The sequence below is a fragment of the Zasmidium cellare genome (assembly GCF_010093935.1).
Source record: "Zasmidium cellare ATCC 36951 unplaced genomic scaffold M409scaffold_26, whole genome shotgun sequence".
Taxonomy (NCBI): domain Eukaryota; kingdom Fungi; phylum Ascomycota; class Dothideomycetes; order Mycosphaerellales; family Mycosphaerellaceae; genus Zasmidium; species Zasmidium cellare.
The window spans coordinates 316,949-337,169 of NW_022986970.1; the positions used below are offsets into that span (position 1 = coordinate 316,949).

The window sequence follows — 20,221 nt, forward strand, 5'->3', positions numbered from 1 at the left end:
TGTGGGATCGTGTAAGAAATTTGATATATATATACTTACGGTAGTTCAATTTTTATACTGTCTGGTCGTAAAAAATCCCTCTTCGTCCGGTACTGCGCCCAATAAGAAAATATTGTTCTGAGCTTAATGCTCACCATCAGGCGGACGGTCAGCAGATGATCCGTTGTTGAATATATTAGATAGACCATCATTCGCTCAATTTGCTCTCATTATCCGGTTATGTACGTGTGGTTTATCTGGCAGCTTCTGGCTTCTTGCTACATGGATACATTCAACCACCGCCAGCTGCTCTTTAGCTACACCCTTTCCCAGATGCTTCCTTCCCGGCCACGGCGCATAAGAGGCGCAAAATTGTCTTTCAATGTAGGGATCCATCATTCATAGACACGTCATGTTCACCGACTCGCTTTAGAGATTTGTTGCATGGATTTTATCAGCCTTGTCATTCTTCCCAAAAGTGGAATCAGCAAAAGTTACCACCGTCGTCTTGATTCTCAAGGCGAATAATCCATTTCCCTGTCAAAAGCTACTTTTGGCTTGCCTAGTGCTTCTTGATTGTGATGCTGTGTGCAGTCTCTCGCCTATGAGCCAAACAGTCAATCGATGCACAACAATCTCACAGAGCAATTTATCGCACTCACACTCATCCCACCCACTCACTCCTCATCCTCAAACCCTGCGTCGGACTCGCCGAACACGAAGTCACCGTCGTCGTGCCCTCTGCATTATACTCCGTCTTGAAGCCACCCCTGCACGGAACCTTGCAGTTGAGGAATGGCTCCCGATCCGTCATTGTCGCGATCGACGTACAGCCGCCACAGTCGATCAACTGAGTGCTCGTCACCATGTCGACGGTCTTGGTGCAGCCTTTGCAGCCGCCGTGGTCGTGGATGGTGATGGTGGGACAGCCTTGTGCGGCCGCGAAAGCGAGCAGGCTTGTGAGGGCGGCGAAGAGGGCGTGGAAGTGCATGTTTGCTTGGAGGACTTGAGAGGTGGTGTAGGCTCAGAATGGTTGATGGAATTTGTAGTTCTTATATGCTGGCAGCGGCACATTTCAGTTTCTGTTGACCAGTGACCGGTGTGAGAATTCGTATTTGTCTTGCGCCAAAGCTGAAAGCCTAATGCTTACCATTAGGAAAGTGGCTCGTGGGCGTTATCGAAAAGTCCCAATAGAGCAACTGTCTGTCCCAGCTGCTGAACCGGTCTTGGAAAATGCAGTCTGTCCGAATAGCCACTCCTGGATTTTGATCTACCACCAGTCCATGTCCGTCAGCTGCTATGTGGTACCTCTTGACTGACTCCATCCATCTCCGCTGCATCCCACTTCAGACAGCACTGCAGCTCCGTTTGACCCTTTGACACCCACTCGGACATGGATAGCTTGGATCATACTGCCACAAGAAGTACGGGTCAGTCTCGTTGGTCAAGACCTCTCCAATCAAGCGACTCGGGCTGGAGAGATCAAAAGACCTCTCAAAGATCTCAATCGAAGCCACCCGTATTTGGCCCCAGCCTTTCTCGATGAGGGTCTCGATCGAAGTGCCGTAGATGTACTCCTTGAAGCCGGCCCATCGGATTGCGGAAGCGCACATGGGGCAGCTCTCAGCGTTCGTGTATAGCGAGAGGCTGGCGAAAGCGTCTTGTGCTTCGCTTGCCGTGAGGTTGTAGGGTCCGTCCGGATCTGTGAGGATGTTTGTGCAGTTGTTGATAGCTGCGATCTCTCCTGTCGTCCCTTTAGTATAAGTGCTGACATCCAATTTCAAGTTTATGTACCGTGCAAGGTCGGATTGCCAGTAGCACTGATATTGTTCGCCCCAATGCAAACGAGCTCGCCCATACCACTAGTATCCGTGTGATTCACAATCACGGTCCCAAAGGCTCCAAACGGACATGGCGAAACGAGATCTGAAAGCGCCTGATTTGCCCTTCGCATCCAGTAAGCTCGTACGTCGAACGGGATGCCATTGATTGCTAGTTCAGGTTCTTGGATAGGTGCTTGAAGGTAGTCCTGGTAGTGGCCATGATGAGAGTGGCTTGCTGCGAGTTGGGTGAGGCACAGAGTCAATGGCCACAGGATGCGGAAGGTCATCTTGATTCTGACTCTTCGATAGTGGGTTGTTCATCAAGGTGGGGGATACCGAGCTGAAGAGACTGCTGAAGTTCTCTGTACTTCTCCTGTTATCGCTTGAGGCTCTTCCGTAGGATAGATTCCATTGTGTAATCGAAGGACGGCTGGCAGGAAGCCGCTGGCCGTGGTGCCCGCCGCCGCCACCTTGATAACGATTCGGCGGTCTCCGTGTAACGTGAGAAGTCGCCTTTCATAGTCCGTGTGGAGAAGTCGTTGATATTGGAGGCATCACAGACAAACAGAAGACGCTACAAAGCGATATCAGGCTGAGACAGGTGAAGTTAAGAGTTTCTCGGGAGTCCTCGCGACATTGACGATAGTACGGTGTACTAGTTCCATATCCACCAAGCCGAGTGTGAGATGGCACTGTGGTACACCGTAGTCTCCCTCACTTCCTCTGCGAGTCTCCCTCCGACCTACACCTCCCAATACATGCTATGATACTGCATCGATTCCATCAATGAGGTCTCCCAGAACGAATCGTCCAATTGCATTCAGCGTAATTTCTAACTTGCCTCATACACGACGAAGGCTGGCGGATGACACGAAATGCCTACACATTTGCGCGTCTGGAAAAGCACCTACAAGTACTTGGCCTAATGTCTTTCGTATGTTGAGGAGGCTTGCAGAATGAACGTCTTCTTCGTCGGGTCCATTGGAAAGATGTCAGGGAGGTGCGATGAGAGTCTGTGATGAGATAACCAGTAACGGCTCGAATGGGTATCTTGAAATTACTTTTTGAGTACAATTAACAGTATCTAGGCAATGCCATCTAATACGAGATTCCAACTCCAAGAGTGTCCAAGAACCGCTGAAACTTAAGCGTTGACTGGAGATCGTTGTCAGCACCACAAAGGAAGAAAAGACTGCGAGAGAAGACTTACTAGGATCGCAAGCAACGTTGATGTTGAGAGTGCCCTTCGAGAAAAGTCAGTTCATGAACCAGAGCAAGCACTGACGATGCACTTACGTCGGAGTTGGTTGGGCAGCAGAAAGTGTTGCCAGCCGGGCACTGGTTGTCGAGGACTAGCTCAAGACGTTAGCAATCCACACCCATCACGCGACTTGGGAGACCAGGGCGTAGAACTCACGAGAGAGCAAGCTGACTTGAGAAAGCAGGCAGTCTCCACCGAGGACGTTGCCGGCGGTGCCGCTGCCACTGCTGTCCGTCACGCAGCAAGAGATGTCCTTGCCCTCCGCGCAGGTGCCGCTTCCGCCGGAGGAGTCAGGGAGAGCGGTGGCGCTGACGGCGACGGCCGTGGCGAAGATGATGTTGAAGATGGACTGCATTTTGGCGAGATGCGAGTGACTTGGAGGTCGGAAGTGAAGAGGATGTTTTTGGGTTGTTTGGATTTGTTGGATGGTTGTTGTGCTGATGATGAGTCTGAGGAGGAAGAGAGTCGTCTACTTATACTCCATTGTCCATCGCTAATCACTGACATTGACTGTTGTTTAGGGATGGGTTTCTATTGCGATTGCTTTCGACTGTTGTGGAGTGAATTTCGTTTCACTGCTTGAGGACATTCAACGCTTGAAGAGTCAATTAAGCCGGTGGTCGTACCATGGGCTTTACAACGGCAGTCGAAATCCAAAGAGTGCTAGGCTTCTGCACACTATTGAGTAGCCTCGTCGTCTACAGTCTGAGCATCACCCCACTGACTTGGGTTGGCAGACCGAGCGAGCAATTGCTTGACAGACGATGATGAGAGCATCTTTCGCTGGACCACCAACATCAAAATCCACGCCATACCTTCTGTTGGGATTTCAATGATCTTCAATGCGGGGTGACCGTTGTCTACCAGATGTTGTTGAATCAAGCATTTCTTGGAATAGCAATTCCGTGGTACCGTACCAAAGTTGCGGTCACGGGCGCCAGTCCGTGCTTCACACCCACTGTGCGCGTATACCCTCGTCGCAGCTCGCGAAGTCGAACGACATGGGACAAGCTACATGACACAGTTGTCTCTCCGAATGTTCGGGAGAACGAGCTCTGGATCGTATTTCAAACTGCTTCGGCAGCTAAGGGTCTGGGCATTCTGGCTCGAAGCAAAAACCCTGCAGTATACCACATTGATTAGACCAGGAACATTGATGAGCTTGTCGCCAAAGCTTAAACTCTATTCTCGATCATGCAAGACACATGTTTCTGGCGATACTGCCAGCGATTTTCCGAAGAAGCTCTCGGGTCACAGAAACAATGAAAGCGCACGTGTTCTCAAGACAGTGAGCAAGCATGCGACGATATTGCAAGCTACTTGATCGTGACGCGCAGGCGCGAAGAGCTCTGAATTCGCACGGGCCACGCAAGTGAATGAGCGTCATAAACTTCAGCATGTGACACACTAGCGAGACTAGCGCCCGCCCAAATCCCGCAAAGCCCTCTTCTTCAACAAACACACGCCTTTGCAACTTGCATTCCAATAGAGCACCAACAACATCAAGATGGACGACTCACCGTTCGGCAAGCTGTCACCAGAGCTTCGCAATGCCATCTACTCACTCGTCCTTCCCTTCGACCAACCATTCGAGATTACTGCCGAGCAAGACTCCCACAAGCTTCGGATCGCAGACGGAAGCGCTCACAAGCGACCTCTGGCCATCACTGCCGTCTGGCGGCAAATCAGGGGCGAGACCAAGCAGATGTTCTACCACCTCAACACTTTTCAGTTCCAGCTGCGCAAGCAGAAGCCCGTGAGCAGGAGAGACGAGGCCGGCCTATTAAAGAAGTTCTGTGACAGCATAGGTGACACAAACGCAGCGGCCCTCCGCCGCATCACCGTCGATCTGGAGAGATCATATTATGCCAGGAACTTGCGCGGATGTGGCAACATCAAACATCAGCTCAGAGCTCTCCGTGCCTTCGCAACACGCAACCCAGCCTGCGAGCTCTTCGCTTGCGTCTCTGAGGAAGACTCCGACTACCGTGATGCATCGTTCTACCGACAGAATGTTCTTCCGAAGATCGAGTTCCGAGTCGACGCTACCGGTGAAGGCCTCTCAAAAGCGATCGTGCAAGTAAAAGCATACACGGATGACTTCGCTGCGATTCCAACTTTGGAAGCACTTATAGAATACTACAAATGCTTACCCCTTCAGTCCGCGCTTCAAGAAGCAATGGTAGAGATTAAGACGTCGGGTCGCGCAGTTTGAGGATGAGCGGCTACGCTTGTCGAGGCTCTGCTGTGGCCAGCAAGTACACGGTCGTCCGAGCACAAGACGAAGAACAGGAGAAACTGATGAAGTGATGAAGTTGGGCCAACGCCGAAAGAGGACCGGGGGAAAGAAGTGGATGCGGCAATGGCATGGCAGCTCGAACAGAACAGCCCTCATCCTCCAGGCACTTATGCAGCTCAGCTCAAAATTAGCCGAATGAGGTAAACAATCTGACGACTGAAGCGAGGCCTCTCATTACATTCATCCTGCATGCACACTCCGGAAATGGTTACGCTCTTGGACATTCTGCGCCCAAGTAGAAGTGGCTGACGGCATCTACATAAAGTGGTGCCCCTTGCATCGTCGAGGTAGTACAAAGCTGAAATTGCCGCTCCACAAGGCTGGGATCTCGTTTGATCGACCACCCTTTCAAATATCCCTTTTCTTCTGCTCCTGCCTTCCCTCTCCCTTAACAACAAACCAACGCAATGGAATCCTCCCCCTTCTCCAAACTCCCCCCCGAACTCCGCCTCACCATCTTCGAATACGCCCTCGCCTTCCCCCAACCCCTCCAAATCCCCTCCACCACTCCCTCCAATCCAAAACACCCCACAGCCCTCCCCCAAACCAGCCGCCAACTCCACCTCGAAACTTCCCACCTCCTCTACACCCTCAACACCATACATCTCACAACCCCCTCGCACCTCCCATCCTTCCTCGACACAATCAGCCCGCGCGACACCTCCCACTTACGCAGCCTGTGCATCTCCATCCCAAGCTCCGCAGGAAACTTCGGCCAGGACATCCACTATTTCCGCTCCGTCGTGCAGCGCATCGCGCGGGAAATTCGGGGTCGACTTCCGAGGGCGTGTAGGGTGGTTGTTTGGCCGGTTTTGTTGGTGGATCGACGACAGTACTCCAAGGAGGAATTTGAGGGGTTGATGGAGGTTTTGGAGGTGCATGTTAGGGATGTGGAGGGGAGTTTGAGGAGGGCGGTTGGGAGGGTGGGGGAGCGGATGAGGGGGGAGGAGAGGCGGGGGGTGTGGAGGGATTTGTTTTGGGCGAGGAGGTTGTTTGGGGAGTTTTTGAGGGAAAAGGAGGAGGGGATGAGGGGGGATAGGGATGGGCGGGAGGGAGGAGATGGAGATGGGGAACAGATGAAAGGTGAAGACGAGGTAGGGGTTGAGAAAGTGGATGGGAATTGTTCGTTGTTGCTGGATGCGTAGACCGACTCCATCAACATGTTGGCCATCCCTGACGCCGGAACCGAGAACTTCCCCTCCAACATCTCAAACACGACACCTTATCGATCGGTCATTCGACGGCAACCCTCCGACCCCATCAATCGCCCCCTCAATCAACCCGACGTATCCAGCACCATCCCCACCAACGGCCCAATCTCCTCATACGTCGGCGCCCCAAAATCCGGCGCCATGACCGAAGGAACCCTCTCCAGCACCTCGAGATACCGCTTCATCTTGACCCCCAGCGGGCTCCTGACCTTCTCCTGCCACCAGCTGCGGTCATGATTACCAGGCGTCTGACAATTCTGATGGACGTCAGCGATCAGACCTCCCGACCAACTCCCCAGCAGCGCATTCGCGCCCTCAAGATGGCTACGTTGGCTGATGTCAGCGGGCCAGAGGTACTCGCCCAGGTTCTGGATGAAGGTCACGGCGATGTAGTCGAGAACGTCGAGGGTGGAGAGACGGAGGTCGTTGAGTGAGTTTTGCTTGACAACGCGTCCGCCTTCGAGTTTGGCGTATTGAACGCAGAGCCGGAAGAAGTTGTTGGCGCGGGCTTTGGTGTATTTGAAACCGAGGTCGAGAAAGGCTTGCTTGTTCTCGCTTTGCAAGGCGGGAATGTTGATAGCTTGAGCCATTCTTGTTGGTTGGGAAGTGATGTTTGTTGCTAAAGGGCAGGTTGATGAAGACGTGGCTGGCGTTGATGGAAAACGCACGTTGCTAGCACGAGCTGCTCCGTACGAAGTTGCGAGATTGGTGTGTTGGTAAGAAGATGATCTTATGGACTTGTATGATTGACCGAAAATGAAGTTGCTGCGGATGCTGTGTAGAAGTTGTTTGCTTCTTCTGCGAATTTGGCTGCTCTTATTATACCCTTCGTTGGTAGACACATATGATGGTTGGTCTACCTGTCTCAGACGGCGTTGTCTCCCAGAGATTGTGCTGTCTTACAAGGCCAGTCTTGTTAGGCGTCGATGGAGGTCAAAGATCGTGAGTCATCGGCATGTCTTGCAAAGCGGACATTGAGCAGCACGCACTCTCTGATACAACAACAAAGTGTTGTGTTGTCTTTGGCAATAGTTATTTGTGGGCAAATTTTTGAAAGACACGGCTCCAAGTTGAAACCGAGAGGCGGGTTCAGGAACTGTGTCTTGGACCGACCGCTCATTGGAGATGAAGATGTTGTAGAGATCCAGGCGATCGAGGCGTACAGTAATGCCTGAATTAGCTCGCAGAAGCAGCACCCATCAACGCACCCTTCAGCGGACCCAGCCTATTAACAATATCCAACCCAAGACTCCTCCCCCACACCACCGGTCCAGAACTAGCCGAATACAACTTCTGCAACTTGTCCACCACCCCAAGCATAGCATTATTCGCCGCCCAGCGCTCAGCATTATAGTCATCCAGACACCAGCAGCTGCCGATGTCCATGCCATGTTCTACACCTCTGCCGATGATCTTGGCGAGAGACTCGGCGTCGGCAAGACCTAGATTGAGACCTTGGCCGGCGAGTGGGTGGACGGTGTGTGCGGCGTCTCCGATTAGGGCGACGCGGTGGCCTGTGTATGTCGAGGCGTGGCGCATGCGGAGTGGGAATGATGCGACGGTGCCTTCTTGGACACCGGTGATACGCGGGAAGTAAGATGGCAGACCAGTTTCCGTAGCCTTTGTGTTTGGCTCTCGCCACTTGAGTTCTTCTTCGACATTGCAAGATGCGTCGGTAAGCATGTAATTGAGATCGACGGCCATGAGACGGAACGCAGCGTTGACCATGGTGACGAGGTCTGCAGGTGAAAGTTGCTTCAGCTTCGAGGCGAGTGCTGCTGATGTAGACCAGACCAGGCTGGCTTTATTTCCAGGTAAGGGCAGAAGAGCGATTGGGCCAGTCGGCAAGAAGCGTTGGTACGCTGTACGCAGCTCGTCTTCGCCGAACGTCTGGTTGAGCTGCAGGGTGGCAACAACACCGTGTTGGCCATAATCCCAGCCGTGGCTAGAGATACCCGCGAATTGGCGTACGGGGCTATTCGCGCCATCTGCACCCACAAGCAGGCGTGCTGCAATGTTCCTGTCTCCCGGCAGAGTAACAATCGGCCATTGCGATAGATCCAGCGACGTCTCATCCTGTGGTTCAGGCCCCAGCTGGATAGATTCCACCCGCGTCTTATCCAGAATCTCAAACTCAAGTGCCGTCTCCCGCAATCGATGCACGAGAGCGGATGTCAAGTTCGCATTCTCACACATTGTCGCCACATGCGTATCCCTCCCTAGCTCATACTTCTTTCTGCTCTCACTCAGTCGACTTCCCGGTATTGCCTGTGCAATGGTGTCCAGAATGCTCCCACCAATCCGATCTGCGGGATCAAACTGTATCTTGCTCCCACTCACTCCATCCCACACATCCATGCCATGATACGGCTGTATTCTCGAGACATTGACATGATCCCACGCTCCATTCTCCTTCAAAAAGCGTACCGACGAGGGCGTCAAGGAGGAACATCGATTCGAGAAAGCGTTCGGATCGTTAGGCTCGCGGGTAGTCGTGATATCTTGCCCATCGATCAGGGCAATTTTGAGGTTCTTCGTCGATGGATTCGATCGCAGGGCTGATACCAGAGACAGTCCAGCCGGACCTCCTCCTACGCAAACAAGATCGTATATCTCGGGGTTCGTGACCGACGACGTTGCCGCTGAGAAGACGGCCCTTCTCAGGGTGGGTGGCAAGGCTAGAAGCTTCGCCATCGATGGCCTGATAGCCATTTGGAATGCCATTGCCCCTGTTCGGCCGTAAGGTGGAGGATTTGTCGAGGCTTATGAAAGTTGAGATGAAGTGAGCGTCGCCGGAGCCCGGGCCGAACCACGTTGCCGATGTGCGATGCAGGGCGGGCTTTGTGTTTTTGTGCATCAGATGACGACGGCACGTCATCAACACCTCTGTCGTCTCAGACTCGTCCAATGCGAGGCGAGGCGATATGCTCAGCCCAGGGCCAGACGCTCGAATTGTGATCCTTGACGTCGAGTGTCGTGATGAACCCTTGCCGCCTCGCGTAGGGGTCGACGGAGTATAAGGACAGGCGACCTCCTCTTTCCCTTTGACGTGGTCAAGTATACCAGCTCTTTCTCTTCTCAGCTCTTACACCTCAACTCTCAGCAAGATGGCCGCCAGCGCACACAAGTTGATACCCGCAGACCCGGAGAAGGTAATGGTCATCCGCCATGTCACATCGGAAGTCGTCACAATGTCCACGCCCTTCCTGCGCTTCGGCAGAATCAAGATCGGCGGCAGAGGCACCCTCGTGCGCCTCGCAACGGGCAGCGTCGCCGTCTTCTCCCCAGTCGCCTTGACGGAAACCGCAAAGAAAGAAACAGACGCCCTGGGCGAAGTCAAGTACCTCGTCGCCTCAGACCAAGAACACCACATCTTTCTCGAAAGCTGGCACAAAGTAAGTTCTTATACCTCCCACCCACCCACACCATCAAGGTGCCAACCACTAACCACCCACCTGCCAGGCCTACCCAACCGCCAAAATCCTCGCCCCCGAAACCCTCCCCTCCTACCGCGACAAGCAAAACTACTTCAAACTGCCCCAAGCAAACTACATCCTCTTCCCCGACAAAGGCCCCGCCCCCTCCATAACCCCCGAATTCGACGCCGAGTTCGACGTCGAATACGTCCCCGTGCACCCAAACAAAGAACTGATCGTCAACCACCGGCCCTCCAAAACGCTCATCCAAGCGGATCTCCTCTTCAACCTCCCCGCGAGGGAGCAGTTCAGCAAGACGGACGTGTCGCCCACGACGGGGATCTTGACGCGGATCTTCAATGCGCTGCAGAATACGCGGGGCAGTGCGGTGTGGCAGAAGAGGTTTCTGTGGTATGGCGCGAGTTCGAGCGATCGGCCGCGGTTCAATGAGAGTATGAGGAAGATTGCGGGGTGGGATTTCGAGAGGATTGTGCCGTGTCATGGGGATGTGGTGGAGAGTGGGGGGAAGGGGATCTTTGAGAAGGTTATGGAGTGGCATTTGAAGGCTAAGGATGCGAAGAAGAGTACTTGAAAGAGAAGGATGTAGTGAGTGGAATGGGATGACTTGGGTGGATGGTGTAATGTGGACATTTGATTGAGAGCGAAGAGATACCATTGCTGCGGGGAGGTTATGTGTCTTGGTCTGTACAACAGTGTAGAACCGCTTAATACGTATTTTTGGAACACCGCAGATGAAAATGTAGTTCATTCGAGGAGATGCATTGGAGATGACATTGAAATTGGTTGGTGATTGGGCATCTGCGGCCGCGGAAAGATTCTTTTATCGAGCTTCAAATCACAGTTTACGAAGGCTTCACATGGATTAATCATCCATCCCCGTCGTAACACAGTAGCTAAGTTAGCTGCGAGACTTGGAATGGCTTGTGTGTTGAGTGGCCTGCGTCTTGAATTGTGCAGCTCTGCGTCCGTGTAACATTATCTGGATCATGCGACTAGGATCCCCTTGAGCCTCGATGATGGAACGATAATCGCTGTCATGGAGGCAGGCTAGTTCGGGAATGCTGAAAGTCTGTACACGTATTTTACATAGGACACGACGTGCTTCATCTAAGCCCGCGTCTCTTGTTGCGGTGGCTGGTTCGACGGAGGAGGCAAAGTGCTGTCAACCGCAGCTGTCGACTCTGCGAGTGCCTATTCGATGTCAGTCTCTGGATACTCCAGTGCGTGCAAATAAGTGCCATACCTCTCCATCATCCTTCTTCGGAATATATGCCGCCTCGCCATTATCCAAATCCGCATACATATTAATCTCCTCATCCTCCATCGCCGCATTACGAGCATTATCCCACGCATACCATCTCTCCGTCAAGGCATGCTTGATAGCCTTCATCGTCTTCCTGACCTAGAAGCACAAAATTCCCATCATCAGCACATGCCACGTAGTCAAACAAAATATTGTTTCATCTCACCTCAAGCATCCTCTTATCACTCTCATGCGCCCCATACATATTCCCCATCCGCTCCCTCTCCGCCGCATACGTCTTGATCCGATTCGTCTCCTTGACGCACACCCACCACAGCCGATGCAGATCATCCCAGTCCTTGCCTCGCAACTCCATCACCGTCCACGCCCGTCCATGCGCGTTCAGTTCCGCGGGCGTCGCCATCGCGCTGCGGTCTGAGGGGAAGAAGTCCCAGAGTCCATGGTCCGGGTCGACTTCTACCTCGGAGCGTTCGCGCGGGTCGAGGACGGGTTTGGGGAGGGCGGAGAGCTTTACGGGGAGTTTCTCGTTTTTAAGGCCGGAGCGGTGGAGGGCGGATTGCCCGCGTTGGGGGTTGCCGTCTTTGCGGGTTTTGCGACGTTTTTGGCGCGCAATGGCAGAGGGTGTGCTCGAGAAGGAGGCGGTTTGGAGGGCGGGGAGGAGGAAGGACGGTGGGAGGGTTGTTGTGCGTGTTAGTGGGGGTGTGAGGACGCCGCTGAGCAGCGTTCGGGCGGTGCAGTGCATGGTCGGCGTTGATGTTATTGATGCTGTGGAGGGTGCTGTTTCGGAGAGGTGAAGTTCTCCTTGAGGTGTATTGGCTTGGCGGAATCAATTCCGCGGAGAAACGACTTGCCTCTCAAACGTCCCAACTCCGTTCTTCACTTCACTCTCTCCCTTCACCTTCGTACACCATACATAAACGCAGCCTCATGACCATCACGAGGCACCAGCGCTATGGGATCAAGACTTGAGCCCTTGGCCAGAGGATGGAGAGGGACGCGCACTGATGTTTTCAGAGACGAAACGATCTACTCCATCCGCGAATCGAATCAGCTACGTGCTCTGAGCTGTATTCATCATCGCTCAGAGGCGGACATGGAAAGGGAGTTTTCTACGTGGGCTCCGCTGTGGGAGCGACGTTGAGACCCAGACCTCAATACCGTGTTGTTCGCGACCGCCTTCAACGTCTCTGGAGGGACGCAATGCACGACATATGATGAGGAGAATTTCGCCAACGACCAGATATATACTAGATTTACGGGCATTTACGTGGGCAGAAGCAGCGACTGTGTTATTGAGGCTATGAAGGATCCCTTCCTAGACGTACTGTCTCCAGAACGTAAAGTCGGAAGGCACGGTCCATTTCAAGATAGAGTTCCCGTCCGTTAGCCCTCAACCCGAAGGTACAGGCATTCACTTACAAGGGGCCAAGAGGCTGCAAGTCGATATTGTCACTGCAGTCGAGCAGTACCGCATCGACAGGGCGATTCTTCAATAATCGACTTGACGGTCCATACATGCTGCTTCTCTAATATGTGCAGTGGCGAGCCGGAAATCCTCCACCGTGGATTGGGACCTTTCCTTTAACTTGGGCAAACATTAAGCCCAAAGAACTCTCGATCCATACTAGGGTCGTCATTGAAGGTTCGACGAGGGCATGAAACCATGTGCGGCTAAAAGCGAGCAATCCTGGCAGGCTGACGACCTTCCTGATTACTTTTCCGATGCACCGCTAGGAACCAGATCTCGCGTGAGAATGTAGGACACGTCCGGTGTGGGTCCAATGTGGAGGAGACACTTTGCCACTTTGGTTGATGCGGACTCTGACAGCTCCAAAGGGACCTTGCGAATCCGGTAGGCATCTTGCTCGATGTCTCTGTCCTGCGCCGTTATGAGGGGGCCGCGGGGTGGTTTTCTCAGCGATGTCGTTTCGCTATGGCGTGATACCAATGGCCTGACATTTTGATCTGTAAGGCACGTTTGGACGGTAATGCGCTGTCGCCCATGACAGGCGCATCGCGGTCAAAGATCACCAGGAACACATCCAACAACCTCAGTGCCACATCCCGGTGGTGAGCAGACTGTTAAATTTCAGTGAGTGAAATTGAGGACGCACGTCAACCCGATGACACTCGATGCGATCGAGATGCATCACGTGAGTCCCCGCTAACGACTGTGCCAAGGAACAGGATGCCGCGAGAAGGCCTGCCCACCTTGCTGAGCTCGCGGGCGACGGTTGTGCGACAGTCAGGAGCAGCAGATGCAGGCAACTTTTGTGTCGCGCTGCCTGGTTATATAGAAAAACTGGCAGACGGGTGTGGGCATACGCCACGGAGATGGATCCGTCGCCGTGAGATCTTGAGGAAAAATTAGCTTCGGGCAGGTAAGGTTCTCGTGGGCATCTGTGAGTGACGTATGGACACCGGTCAGTTATGTACTCGCAGTTCTCGAGGCACACGTATCTTACGTGAACGTGGCTGTGCTTTCCATTTGACGGTTCATTCTGGGAGGGGCATAGCCGTGAAATACACCTAGCGACAATACTCGGACATCAGGGGTTTACATCGCAAGACCCACAGACAGTAACACACCTCCCACGAGTGGGTCGCCTTCTCTAAGCTGAAGGCAGTACCGAGACCTACGACCAATGCATTCGCAAGCACGATGTGACTTCGGAGACGGCACCATAACCAAGTAGCCACAGAATTCCTGTTACTACATCGAATGACTTGGATGACAACATCCCTATGACTTTGCCACTGCGATCATCATTCATCACCATTCTCGCCAGTGCGAGTACTATAAGCAAGGGATACCAACACGTGAGCCGCAGCTGTCAAAGCGTGGAAAAGCCGCTTCGGGGCTACCTCCACCACTCTACTACTCAGCCCGTTGGAAAAACATGACCAAGGCGAAAGCAAGCGCATCAGGCTCGAGGCGGTCGCAGGTTGCAAATGCCTGTCAGGCATGTCGTGCGTCCAAAGTCAAGGTGAGCCCTTATCCTCCCCGATTGCGCCCTGGCTATTGCTTTCGTCCTGACTCACCACTCTCTCTTTCCCCAGTGCTCCGGCAAACATCCGACATGCTCTCGATGCACGGCGCGTGGCATCGAGTGCTCGTACGATGTGTCCGAAGAGGGCATGACGAGGAGACAGCATCTACGGCAAGAATTCGACGAACAGAGACGGGAGCTTGACAGCGCCATGAACATCCTCGACGTTCTACGACACGGCAGCGATCAAGAAGCCACAGAGACGCTGGCGCGAATCCGTCTTGGAGAGACACTGCGAGAAGCCAATGATGGGATTGAGAATGCAAGGTCTTTGAAGAATGAAGAAACCGCCTCGTCCGCGGGAGATGTGCAATCGGCACCAGACACGCCGTCGACGCATGCTTTTGACCACCAGGGACACCTCGACCATGCTCGTGCTCGCGCTTCTTTCTCGACAGCTTCCGCCATCCCTTCTAGTAACTACTGGAGCCAAGGACCGCCCCAACCGCAAGTGCAAGCTTTTGCTCCTTCCTCGTCGAGAAGATCGAGCCAGCGGCAACAACAGCAGCAGCAGCAAAATCTGGGCACCCTGGAGACACAGAACTTCACGTGGCCATCACCGCTTTCTTCAGATCCTCAATCTGCAGTTTCGGAATGGAGTGGCATAGGTATCCAGCAGTTCGAGCAGTTAGAGCAGTTCGATTTCGAGATGGACAGCGACATGCAACAACCTGACGGCAGCGGTGGGAATGATCCTGGTTCAAATGGCAGCTTCGGGCACGACCAAGGGATGAATTGAAGTTACGCGACCCTTTGCTATCAGAACGAGCATCGACTAGAGGCGACAGTGACTACTCAAGGCCCACACAACCGGTGAAGACTGCAAGCTGCTTCGAAGGTGACGAAACCGGTCACGGATTGGCCCATGAAGCAAGCTGGTCAAGAGGCGTGTATCCTATGAGGGAACTTGCAGAACGCAGGCAGGAACAAGCGAGGAGGAATAATTTCCCAATGAGCTCGACGGCCGATGACAATGTAGACGATGACGAGGTGACGAATTGGTGGTGACAGAGCATCTCAGGCAATGGGCTACTCTGGAAGCGATTCTACCACCCAGTCGCTAAAGATGCCTAGTGAGATGGAGAAGAACTTGGAAGTCACAGCGGAGGAATGTTTGCGGCGTCTGAAGATTTCAGAATGGAAATCCACGTAAATACGAATTATTATACTGTGTAGCAGTCAGCCTTTTCCATGTTGCGTTTTTGTACACATCCAGACAAATTCCAGAACGCGAGGCTACTTGTAAGAGAAAATTGCCTCTGGACAGTCAAGAAGAAAGCCTCACGTGTTCTAGCGTTACAGCACTGTTACGCGAGCACATATAGTCTGTAAAAGTAGGACAATAAACTCGTAACGAGAATGGAGGGCTTCCTGCCAACTCTTACCTGCCCGTCATCCCACGTCTCAAGAGTACGAGCGAGCGGCAGGCTTAAGACCTTTACCTCCTCGACGGACTGTGGAGTGCTCTGGCTGCAGGCCTTCTGGCCATGAGAGAGAACAGCCATGACAAGAATCAAACAACCTGCCTCTAGACCCCATAGCGCGCAGGCTGCGAAGAGCTGGCTGTACCAGTGTGTCCAAGTCCACTCCTGCAATATCACGCGTGCCGCATGCCAGGCTCCCACCCAACCGGACAACACATCCAAAGCGCTATTGCTTGCTCTTGACCGCGGTGCCTCAAAATTCTCCAAAACAACCCCCAACTCTTCACACCGTTCCCCAACGCGTCTCCTCCTTATCAACCCACCACCACGCCCAACCCGGCCCACCCAAGAACCCCATCCCATGCCGCCGCAAGCCAGAACCCCGTCTCTTCACAAACGCGTCACTCAAAGACATCGACCAGAGTGGCATCGCCAAAATACCCACCCCAGTTTTGGATAAGAACCAAAACTCCGCGGAGCCGGACAAATTCCCCGACGAGCTTTCCGGCGCGCCCTCCGCATCCGCAAGGGTCCTTCCTAATTGGGAAGACATCGAGATGCGCGGCGATTCATGCATTTACACGCCCAATCACAGATACGTTGCACGATCGGATCGGATAGAGCGGTGGGGAATGAAATGGAAATGGTAAATGCGATTTTTGACTTCGATGGGATCGGGCCTGGCGGTTGTGCGATTTTCTTCTGCGTGTCATTTTGAGCACGTGGGGTTTCATCGGGAGGGTCTCGAGAGTCTCGTGAGGCAGTACCCACAGTCGAGGCTTGTTAGGGTTATGGTGATGACGGTTTTGCCGCATGTCATTTGTTGCCACACTGCACGTCATGTACTAACTAGAGATAGTAATGCATAGCATAAGGCCGGCATACGTACCTAGTGATGGTAGGTTTTATACCTATTTGTAGAGGATGACAGTTGTATCGCTTGGCTTGGAGTTATGCAGGCTACAATCTGTCTATACGAGTGTAATACTACGAGGCCGGCTACGAAATAGGTCTCTGACGTGGGGTCTCACATGGTGCATGTTTGTCATGTGTCGTTGAAAACACCCTTTATGTGCTATTTCGCTAACGCGTTGCAAACACTAGCAACTATCGTACATTCGGGAGGAGGACTGGCGGACGGGAACTCTATTTTGAAACGGACCACGCCTTCGCGACTTCACGTCCTCACGTCCTAAGGCTCTTTACCCAATCCGCACCAAGTGGAACATTCATCCCGATCACTCGCCAACTGCTCACGTAGTCTTGAGCACGACCAAGGGCTTGGCGGCTTCAATGACGGAACAAACAACGATGCCGTGAGGTGCACTTTATGCAGAACGAGGATGTTTAGCAAATCATGAAGCGTATCACTGGCACAGAATCATCGAAACCGGAGGAATTCAAATCGCTTTGGGAGCCCCTAGATCCGTCTCTGTCTGTTGTGGCAGAGGTAGCAATGGCTGGATTGCCAGCTCATTGATGCTGGATCTGGCGGTCAATAACTCCTCTATGTATATGGTACTTGCTCGAGCAACACATAGCCTCAACGACTCGGCCAATGCTGCTCACAAGATTTGACCAACCAATGAATGATAGCAGCATTTACCTCCTCAGGTCTCTCCTGCACAACCCAGTGCCCAGCCTTCACAGATGTCTCCGTCAAGTTGGTGCAATTCCTTCGTCCTGGCTCGGCCACACTGGAATGCACAACATCGCAGCCCGAATCCCAACTTCCCGCGATGAACAGCGCTGGCATATGCAGCTTACCACCATTCTTAGCACTTTCGAAGTACTTCTCATTCCTCTCGTGGTTCAAGTATCGGGCGACGGGTCCCCAAAACGAGCTTTTCTTGGATGCGGCTATGGCCTCGCGCAAATATTCCTCATCAGCGCAGAGCATCGACTTTGGAACTTGTCGCCAGGCTGGATCCGGTTTCTCACCCCCGAACAGTTCTCCCTCGCCTCCCACACTGGCCGCCGGAGAGACTTTGCCGAGACCTTCGGGGCTGCCTTTCATATACATCACTGGTAGACATGTCTCCACATCAGACTCGAACCACTTCACCACCTTCTCGAAATGGGTCTTGAAGTAGTGCTGGTACGCCCATTGACCGAACGGATACTTGTCTTCTGGATAAATGTCTCGATTCACCGTCTCAAGGGCTGCATCGAAGCCGCGTTCCATGACGTGCGAAGGGATGGCGAGGCCTGCTACGCCGACGCAGCGCTCGGGGAAATGCTGTGCATACGACTGTTTAGGGAGTCAGTCTCATGCGGCATCAAGAAGCACCTGCTTTGCTGATCAACGCACCCAAGCCACCACTGCTCCCCAATCATGACCTTTCATGGGACGTCAGCATCAACAATGATTCGATCTACTCTGCGCACTTACCAATCCAGACAGCTTTCTCGGCCCCAATATGATCGAAAACCACATTCAGAGCTTGATGCACCGACTCCAAGCTGTAGTCTTCAGCTACCTTCCGAGCAGTAGATCTGCCATAACCTATGCGGATAGAATACTATATCAGCACTTGCCACGGCCTTGGATCCTACAGCAAAATCAGAGACGGAAAGCTCACCTGGTAGGTCGGGCGCCACCACACGAAACCCCAGCGAAGCGAACGTCGCCAATTGAGATTTCCACGATGCCGCTATCGCTGGGAACCCATGGAGAAAGACCAGGAGAGGCCCTTCGGTAGGCCCTCTGGCGTAGTAGAACGTCCTCCGCTCCACGCCGTCGGCGGTGAAAACGACTTCATGTTCTTCGACTTCCGGCATGGCTGGAGACAGTGGGCAAGATATGTTGTGTGTGGCTGGTCGAGCTTGTCAAGAGCTGATATATTATCGGTCTGGATAAGTGACCATCCTTCTTTCGCCTAAATGCAGACAGCGTAACTGTTTAAAGTCTAGAAGTTCCAAGCCAAGGATCTAGCTTAGAAATGAGTCGTAGGGCAAATGTGCTCCTTTCCCTAAAGGTGCTGTGCAAGGCTGTCTGCCCACATTGGTAGAGGTTCGTCCACCACTTTGTTATGATTATTATTCTTGCTTTCTAACCTCGATTCTCACTTACTCATACTCTCGCTCCGCAGCATTGCTAGGGCGTGCTCCACCATCTGCACTCTCATAGCTTGAGAATCCTTCGATCTCGTCATTGCATTAGCTTCATACTCTTCTTGATGGACCCAAGCTTGATGTCCATCTATACTCTCTGGGCACTTCTCAAACCACCGCTACGATGTCTTCCAATATCCACCTCTACACGACAAATACACCGAACGGTGTCAAGATCAGCGTTACACTTGAGGAATTGGGGTCAGTCGCACGATTGAACGATGTCGCTGTCGGCACTGACATCTTACAGTCTTCCGTATGAGGTTACTAAGTCAGTCGTACACTGCACAGAAGCAATACATCGAAGCGATTGGACTGAATGAAGCTATGTAGAATCGACTTCGCCAAAAACACGCAAAAGGAGCCGTGGTTCCTGGAGATCAACCCAAATGGACGGATCCCTGCTTTGACGGATACCTTTGCAGACGGGGAACAAATCAGGGTGTTTGAGAGCGGCAGTATCATGGAGTATTTGGTGTCGAGATATGACAAAGATTGTGAGAGAGGTCGAGATTGCTGCTGCGTGCTAATCAAGTACTGATCAGCGTAGACAAGATTAGTTTTGCTCCGGGGACGAGGGAACACATTGAGGTGAGGTGGAGTGAGTATACTTCAGGAATCTACTGATTAAGTATTCGCCAGATGACTTCCTGGCTTTTCTTCCTCAACGCTGGCGTGGGGCCGATGTAAGGACAAGCCAACCATTTCTTCCGAGTGAGTGGGTTGCTAATCTCAGCACCAACATTCCCACGCTGATGAATCTCAGTATGCACCGGAGAATATACCCTACGGTATCAACAGATAGTACATCTCTCTTCATCACGCTTCTCTTGCACTTGCTCTGACCATACTTATAGTCAAATCGAGACAAAACGCCTCTACGGAGTCCTGGACAAGCACCTAGGCGAGAACAACCGCGAATACCTCATCGGCAACAAATGCACCATTGCAGACATTGCTCACATCGGGTGGATCGCTTCTTCAGGTTGGGCAGGGATCGACATCGATCAGTTCCCTGATCTGAAAGCGTGGAAGGATCGTATGTGGGCACGACCGGTAGTCCAGAAGGTGAGTTTCGCTCAATGAGATGTACGGAGGTGAATGATGGCACTGACTCGTTGGTTAAGGGTATGAATGTCCCTGAGCGAGATGCTCCAAGACGAGGGATTTTGAAGGGAGAGGTGGAGGAAAGTATTGCGGCTGAGGCGAGGGCTTGGATTCTGAAGGGGATGAAAGAGGATGCCGGGAATTTTAAGTAACTCCCGACTAGAAGGGCGTTGATTCGATGCAGTCGAGTTGCTGCGGCGTGCTGCACCTCACTTTGACATGGCAAGGACTAGGCAAACGCATTTCATTCAA

General features: G+C 52.8%; 12 protein-coding genes across 12 annotated transcripts; 5 read left to right on the forward strand and 7 right to left on the reverse strand.

Annotated features, from left to right (window-relative positions):
* Positions 1-643: 643 nt before the first annotated feature.
* On the reverse strand, positions 644-970 carry M409DRAFT_56682 (uncharacterized protein; the record flags this gene model as incomplete). Its single annotated transcript, XM_033813370.1, has 1 exon — positions 644-970. The coding sequence occupies one exon, from the start codon at positions 968-970 to the stop codon at positions 644-646; it is 327 nt and encodes a 108-aa protein (XP_033665304.1).
* A 382-nt stretch (positions 971-1,352) lies between these two features.
* On the reverse strand, positions 1,353-1,975 carry M409DRAFT_31452 (uncharacterized protein; the record flags this gene model as incomplete). Its single annotated transcript, XM_033810232.1, has 2 exons — positions 1,353-1,723; positions 1,774-1,975. Coding segments are annotated over 2 exons (573 nt in total), but the record flags the coding sequence as incomplete, so codon positions are not given.
* Positions 1,976-2,946: 971 nt separating this feature from the next.
* M409DRAFT_25294 (uncharacterized protein) lies at positions 2,947-3,418 on the reverse strand (the record flags this gene model as incomplete). The annotated part of the gene is made up of 4 exons (XM_033807625.1): positions 2,947-2,957; positions 3,013-3,046; positions 3,099-3,154; positions 3,220-3,418. The coding sequence occupies 4 exons, from the start codon at positions 3,416-3,418 to the stop codon at positions 2,947-2,949; spliced, it is 300 nt and encodes a 99-aa protein (XP_033665306.1).
* Positions 3,419-4,570: 1,152 nt separating this feature from the next.
* Positions 4,571-5,278, forward strand: M409DRAFT_56684 (uncharacterized protein; the record flags this gene model as incomplete). Its single annotated transcript, XM_033813371.1, has 1 exon — positions 4,571-5,278. The coding sequence occupies one exon, from the start codon at positions 4,571-4,573 to the stop codon at positions 5,276-5,278; it is 708 nt and encodes a 235-aa protein (XP_033665307.1).
* A 491-nt stretch (positions 5,279-5,769) lies between these two features.
* On the forward strand, positions 5,770-6,507 carry M409DRAFT_25296 (uncharacterized protein; the record flags this gene model as incomplete). Its single annotated transcript, XM_033807626.1, has 1 exon — positions 5,770-6,507. One exon carries the CDS (start codon positions 5,770-5,772, stop codon positions 6,505-6,507), a length of 738 nt encoding a protein of 245 aa, XP_033665308.1.
* Positions 6,508-6,638: 131 nt separating this feature from the next.
* On the reverse strand, positions 6,639-7,163 carry M409DRAFT_25297 (uncharacterized protein; the record flags this gene model as incomplete). The annotated part of the gene is made up of 1 exon (XM_033807627.1): positions 6,639-7,163. The coding sequence occupies one exon, from the start codon at positions 7,161-7,163 to the stop codon at positions 6,639-6,641; it is 525 nt and encodes a 174-aa protein (XP_033665309.1).
* Positions 7,164-7,749: 586 nt separating this feature from the next.
* M409DRAFT_67920 (uncharacterized protein) lies at positions 7,750-9,285 on the reverse strand (the record flags this gene model as incomplete). Its single annotated transcript, XM_033817610.1, has 1 exon — positions 7,750-9,285. The coding sequence occupies one exon, from the start codon at positions 9,283-9,285 to the stop codon at positions 7,750-7,752; it is 1,536 nt and encodes a 511-aa protein (XP_033665310.1).
* A 395-nt stretch (positions 9,286-9,680) lies between these two features.
* Positions 9,681-10,581, forward strand: M409DRAFT_67921 (uncharacterized protein; the record flags this gene model as incomplete). The annotated part of the gene is made up of 2 exons (XM_033817611.1): positions 9,681-9,968; positions 10,036-10,581. The coding sequence occupies 2 exons, from the start codon at positions 9,681-9,683 to the stop codon at positions 10,579-10,581; spliced, it is 834 nt and encodes a 277-aa protein (XP_033665311.1).
* A 536-nt stretch (positions 10,582-11,117) lies between these two features.
* M409DRAFT_25300 (uncharacterized protein) lies at positions 11,118-12,016 on the reverse strand (the record flags this gene model as incomplete). Its single annotated transcript, XM_033807628.1, has 3 exons — positions 11,118-11,201; positions 11,254-11,412; positions 11,480-12,016. The coding sequence occupies 3 exons, from the start codon at positions 12,014-12,016 to the stop codon at positions 11,118-11,120; spliced, it is 780 nt and encodes a 259-aa protein (XP_033665312.1).
* Positions 12,017-14,174: 2,158 nt separating this feature from the next.
* M409DRAFT_56689 (uncharacterized protein) lies at positions 14,175-15,332 on the forward strand (the record flags this gene model as incomplete). Its single annotated transcript, XM_033813372.1, has 3 exons — positions 14,175-14,261; positions 14,335-15,007; positions 15,088-15,332. 3 exons carry the CDS (start codon positions 14,175-14,177, stop codon positions 15,330-15,332), a joined length of 1,005 nt encoding a protein of 334 aa, XP_033665313.1.
* A 1,959-nt stretch (positions 15,333-17,291) lies between these two features.
* M409DRAFT_25302 (uncharacterized protein) lies at positions 17,292-18,529 on the reverse strand (the record flags this gene model as incomplete). The annotated part of the gene is made up of 4 exons (XM_033807629.1): positions 17,292-17,999; positions 18,060-18,088; positions 18,141-18,254; positions 18,331-18,529. 4 exons carry the CDS (start codon positions 18,527-18,529, stop codon positions 17,292-17,294), a joined length of 1,050 nt encoding a protein of 349 aa, XP_033665314.1.
* Positions 18,530-18,986: 457 nt separating this feature from the next.
* M409DRAFT_67924 (uncharacterized protein) lies at positions 18,987-20,121 on the forward strand (the record flags this gene model as incomplete). Its single annotated transcript, XM_033817612.1, has 7 exons — positions 18,987-19,063; positions 19,113-19,133; positions 19,196-19,359; positions 19,413-19,453; positions 19,505-19,548; positions 19,720-19,930; positions 19,990-20,121. 7 exons carry the CDS (start codon positions 18,987-18,989, stop codon positions 20,119-20,121), a joined length of 690 nt encoding a protein of 229 aa, XP_033665315.1.
* Between the last annotated feature and the right edge of the window lie 100 nt (positions 20,122-20,221).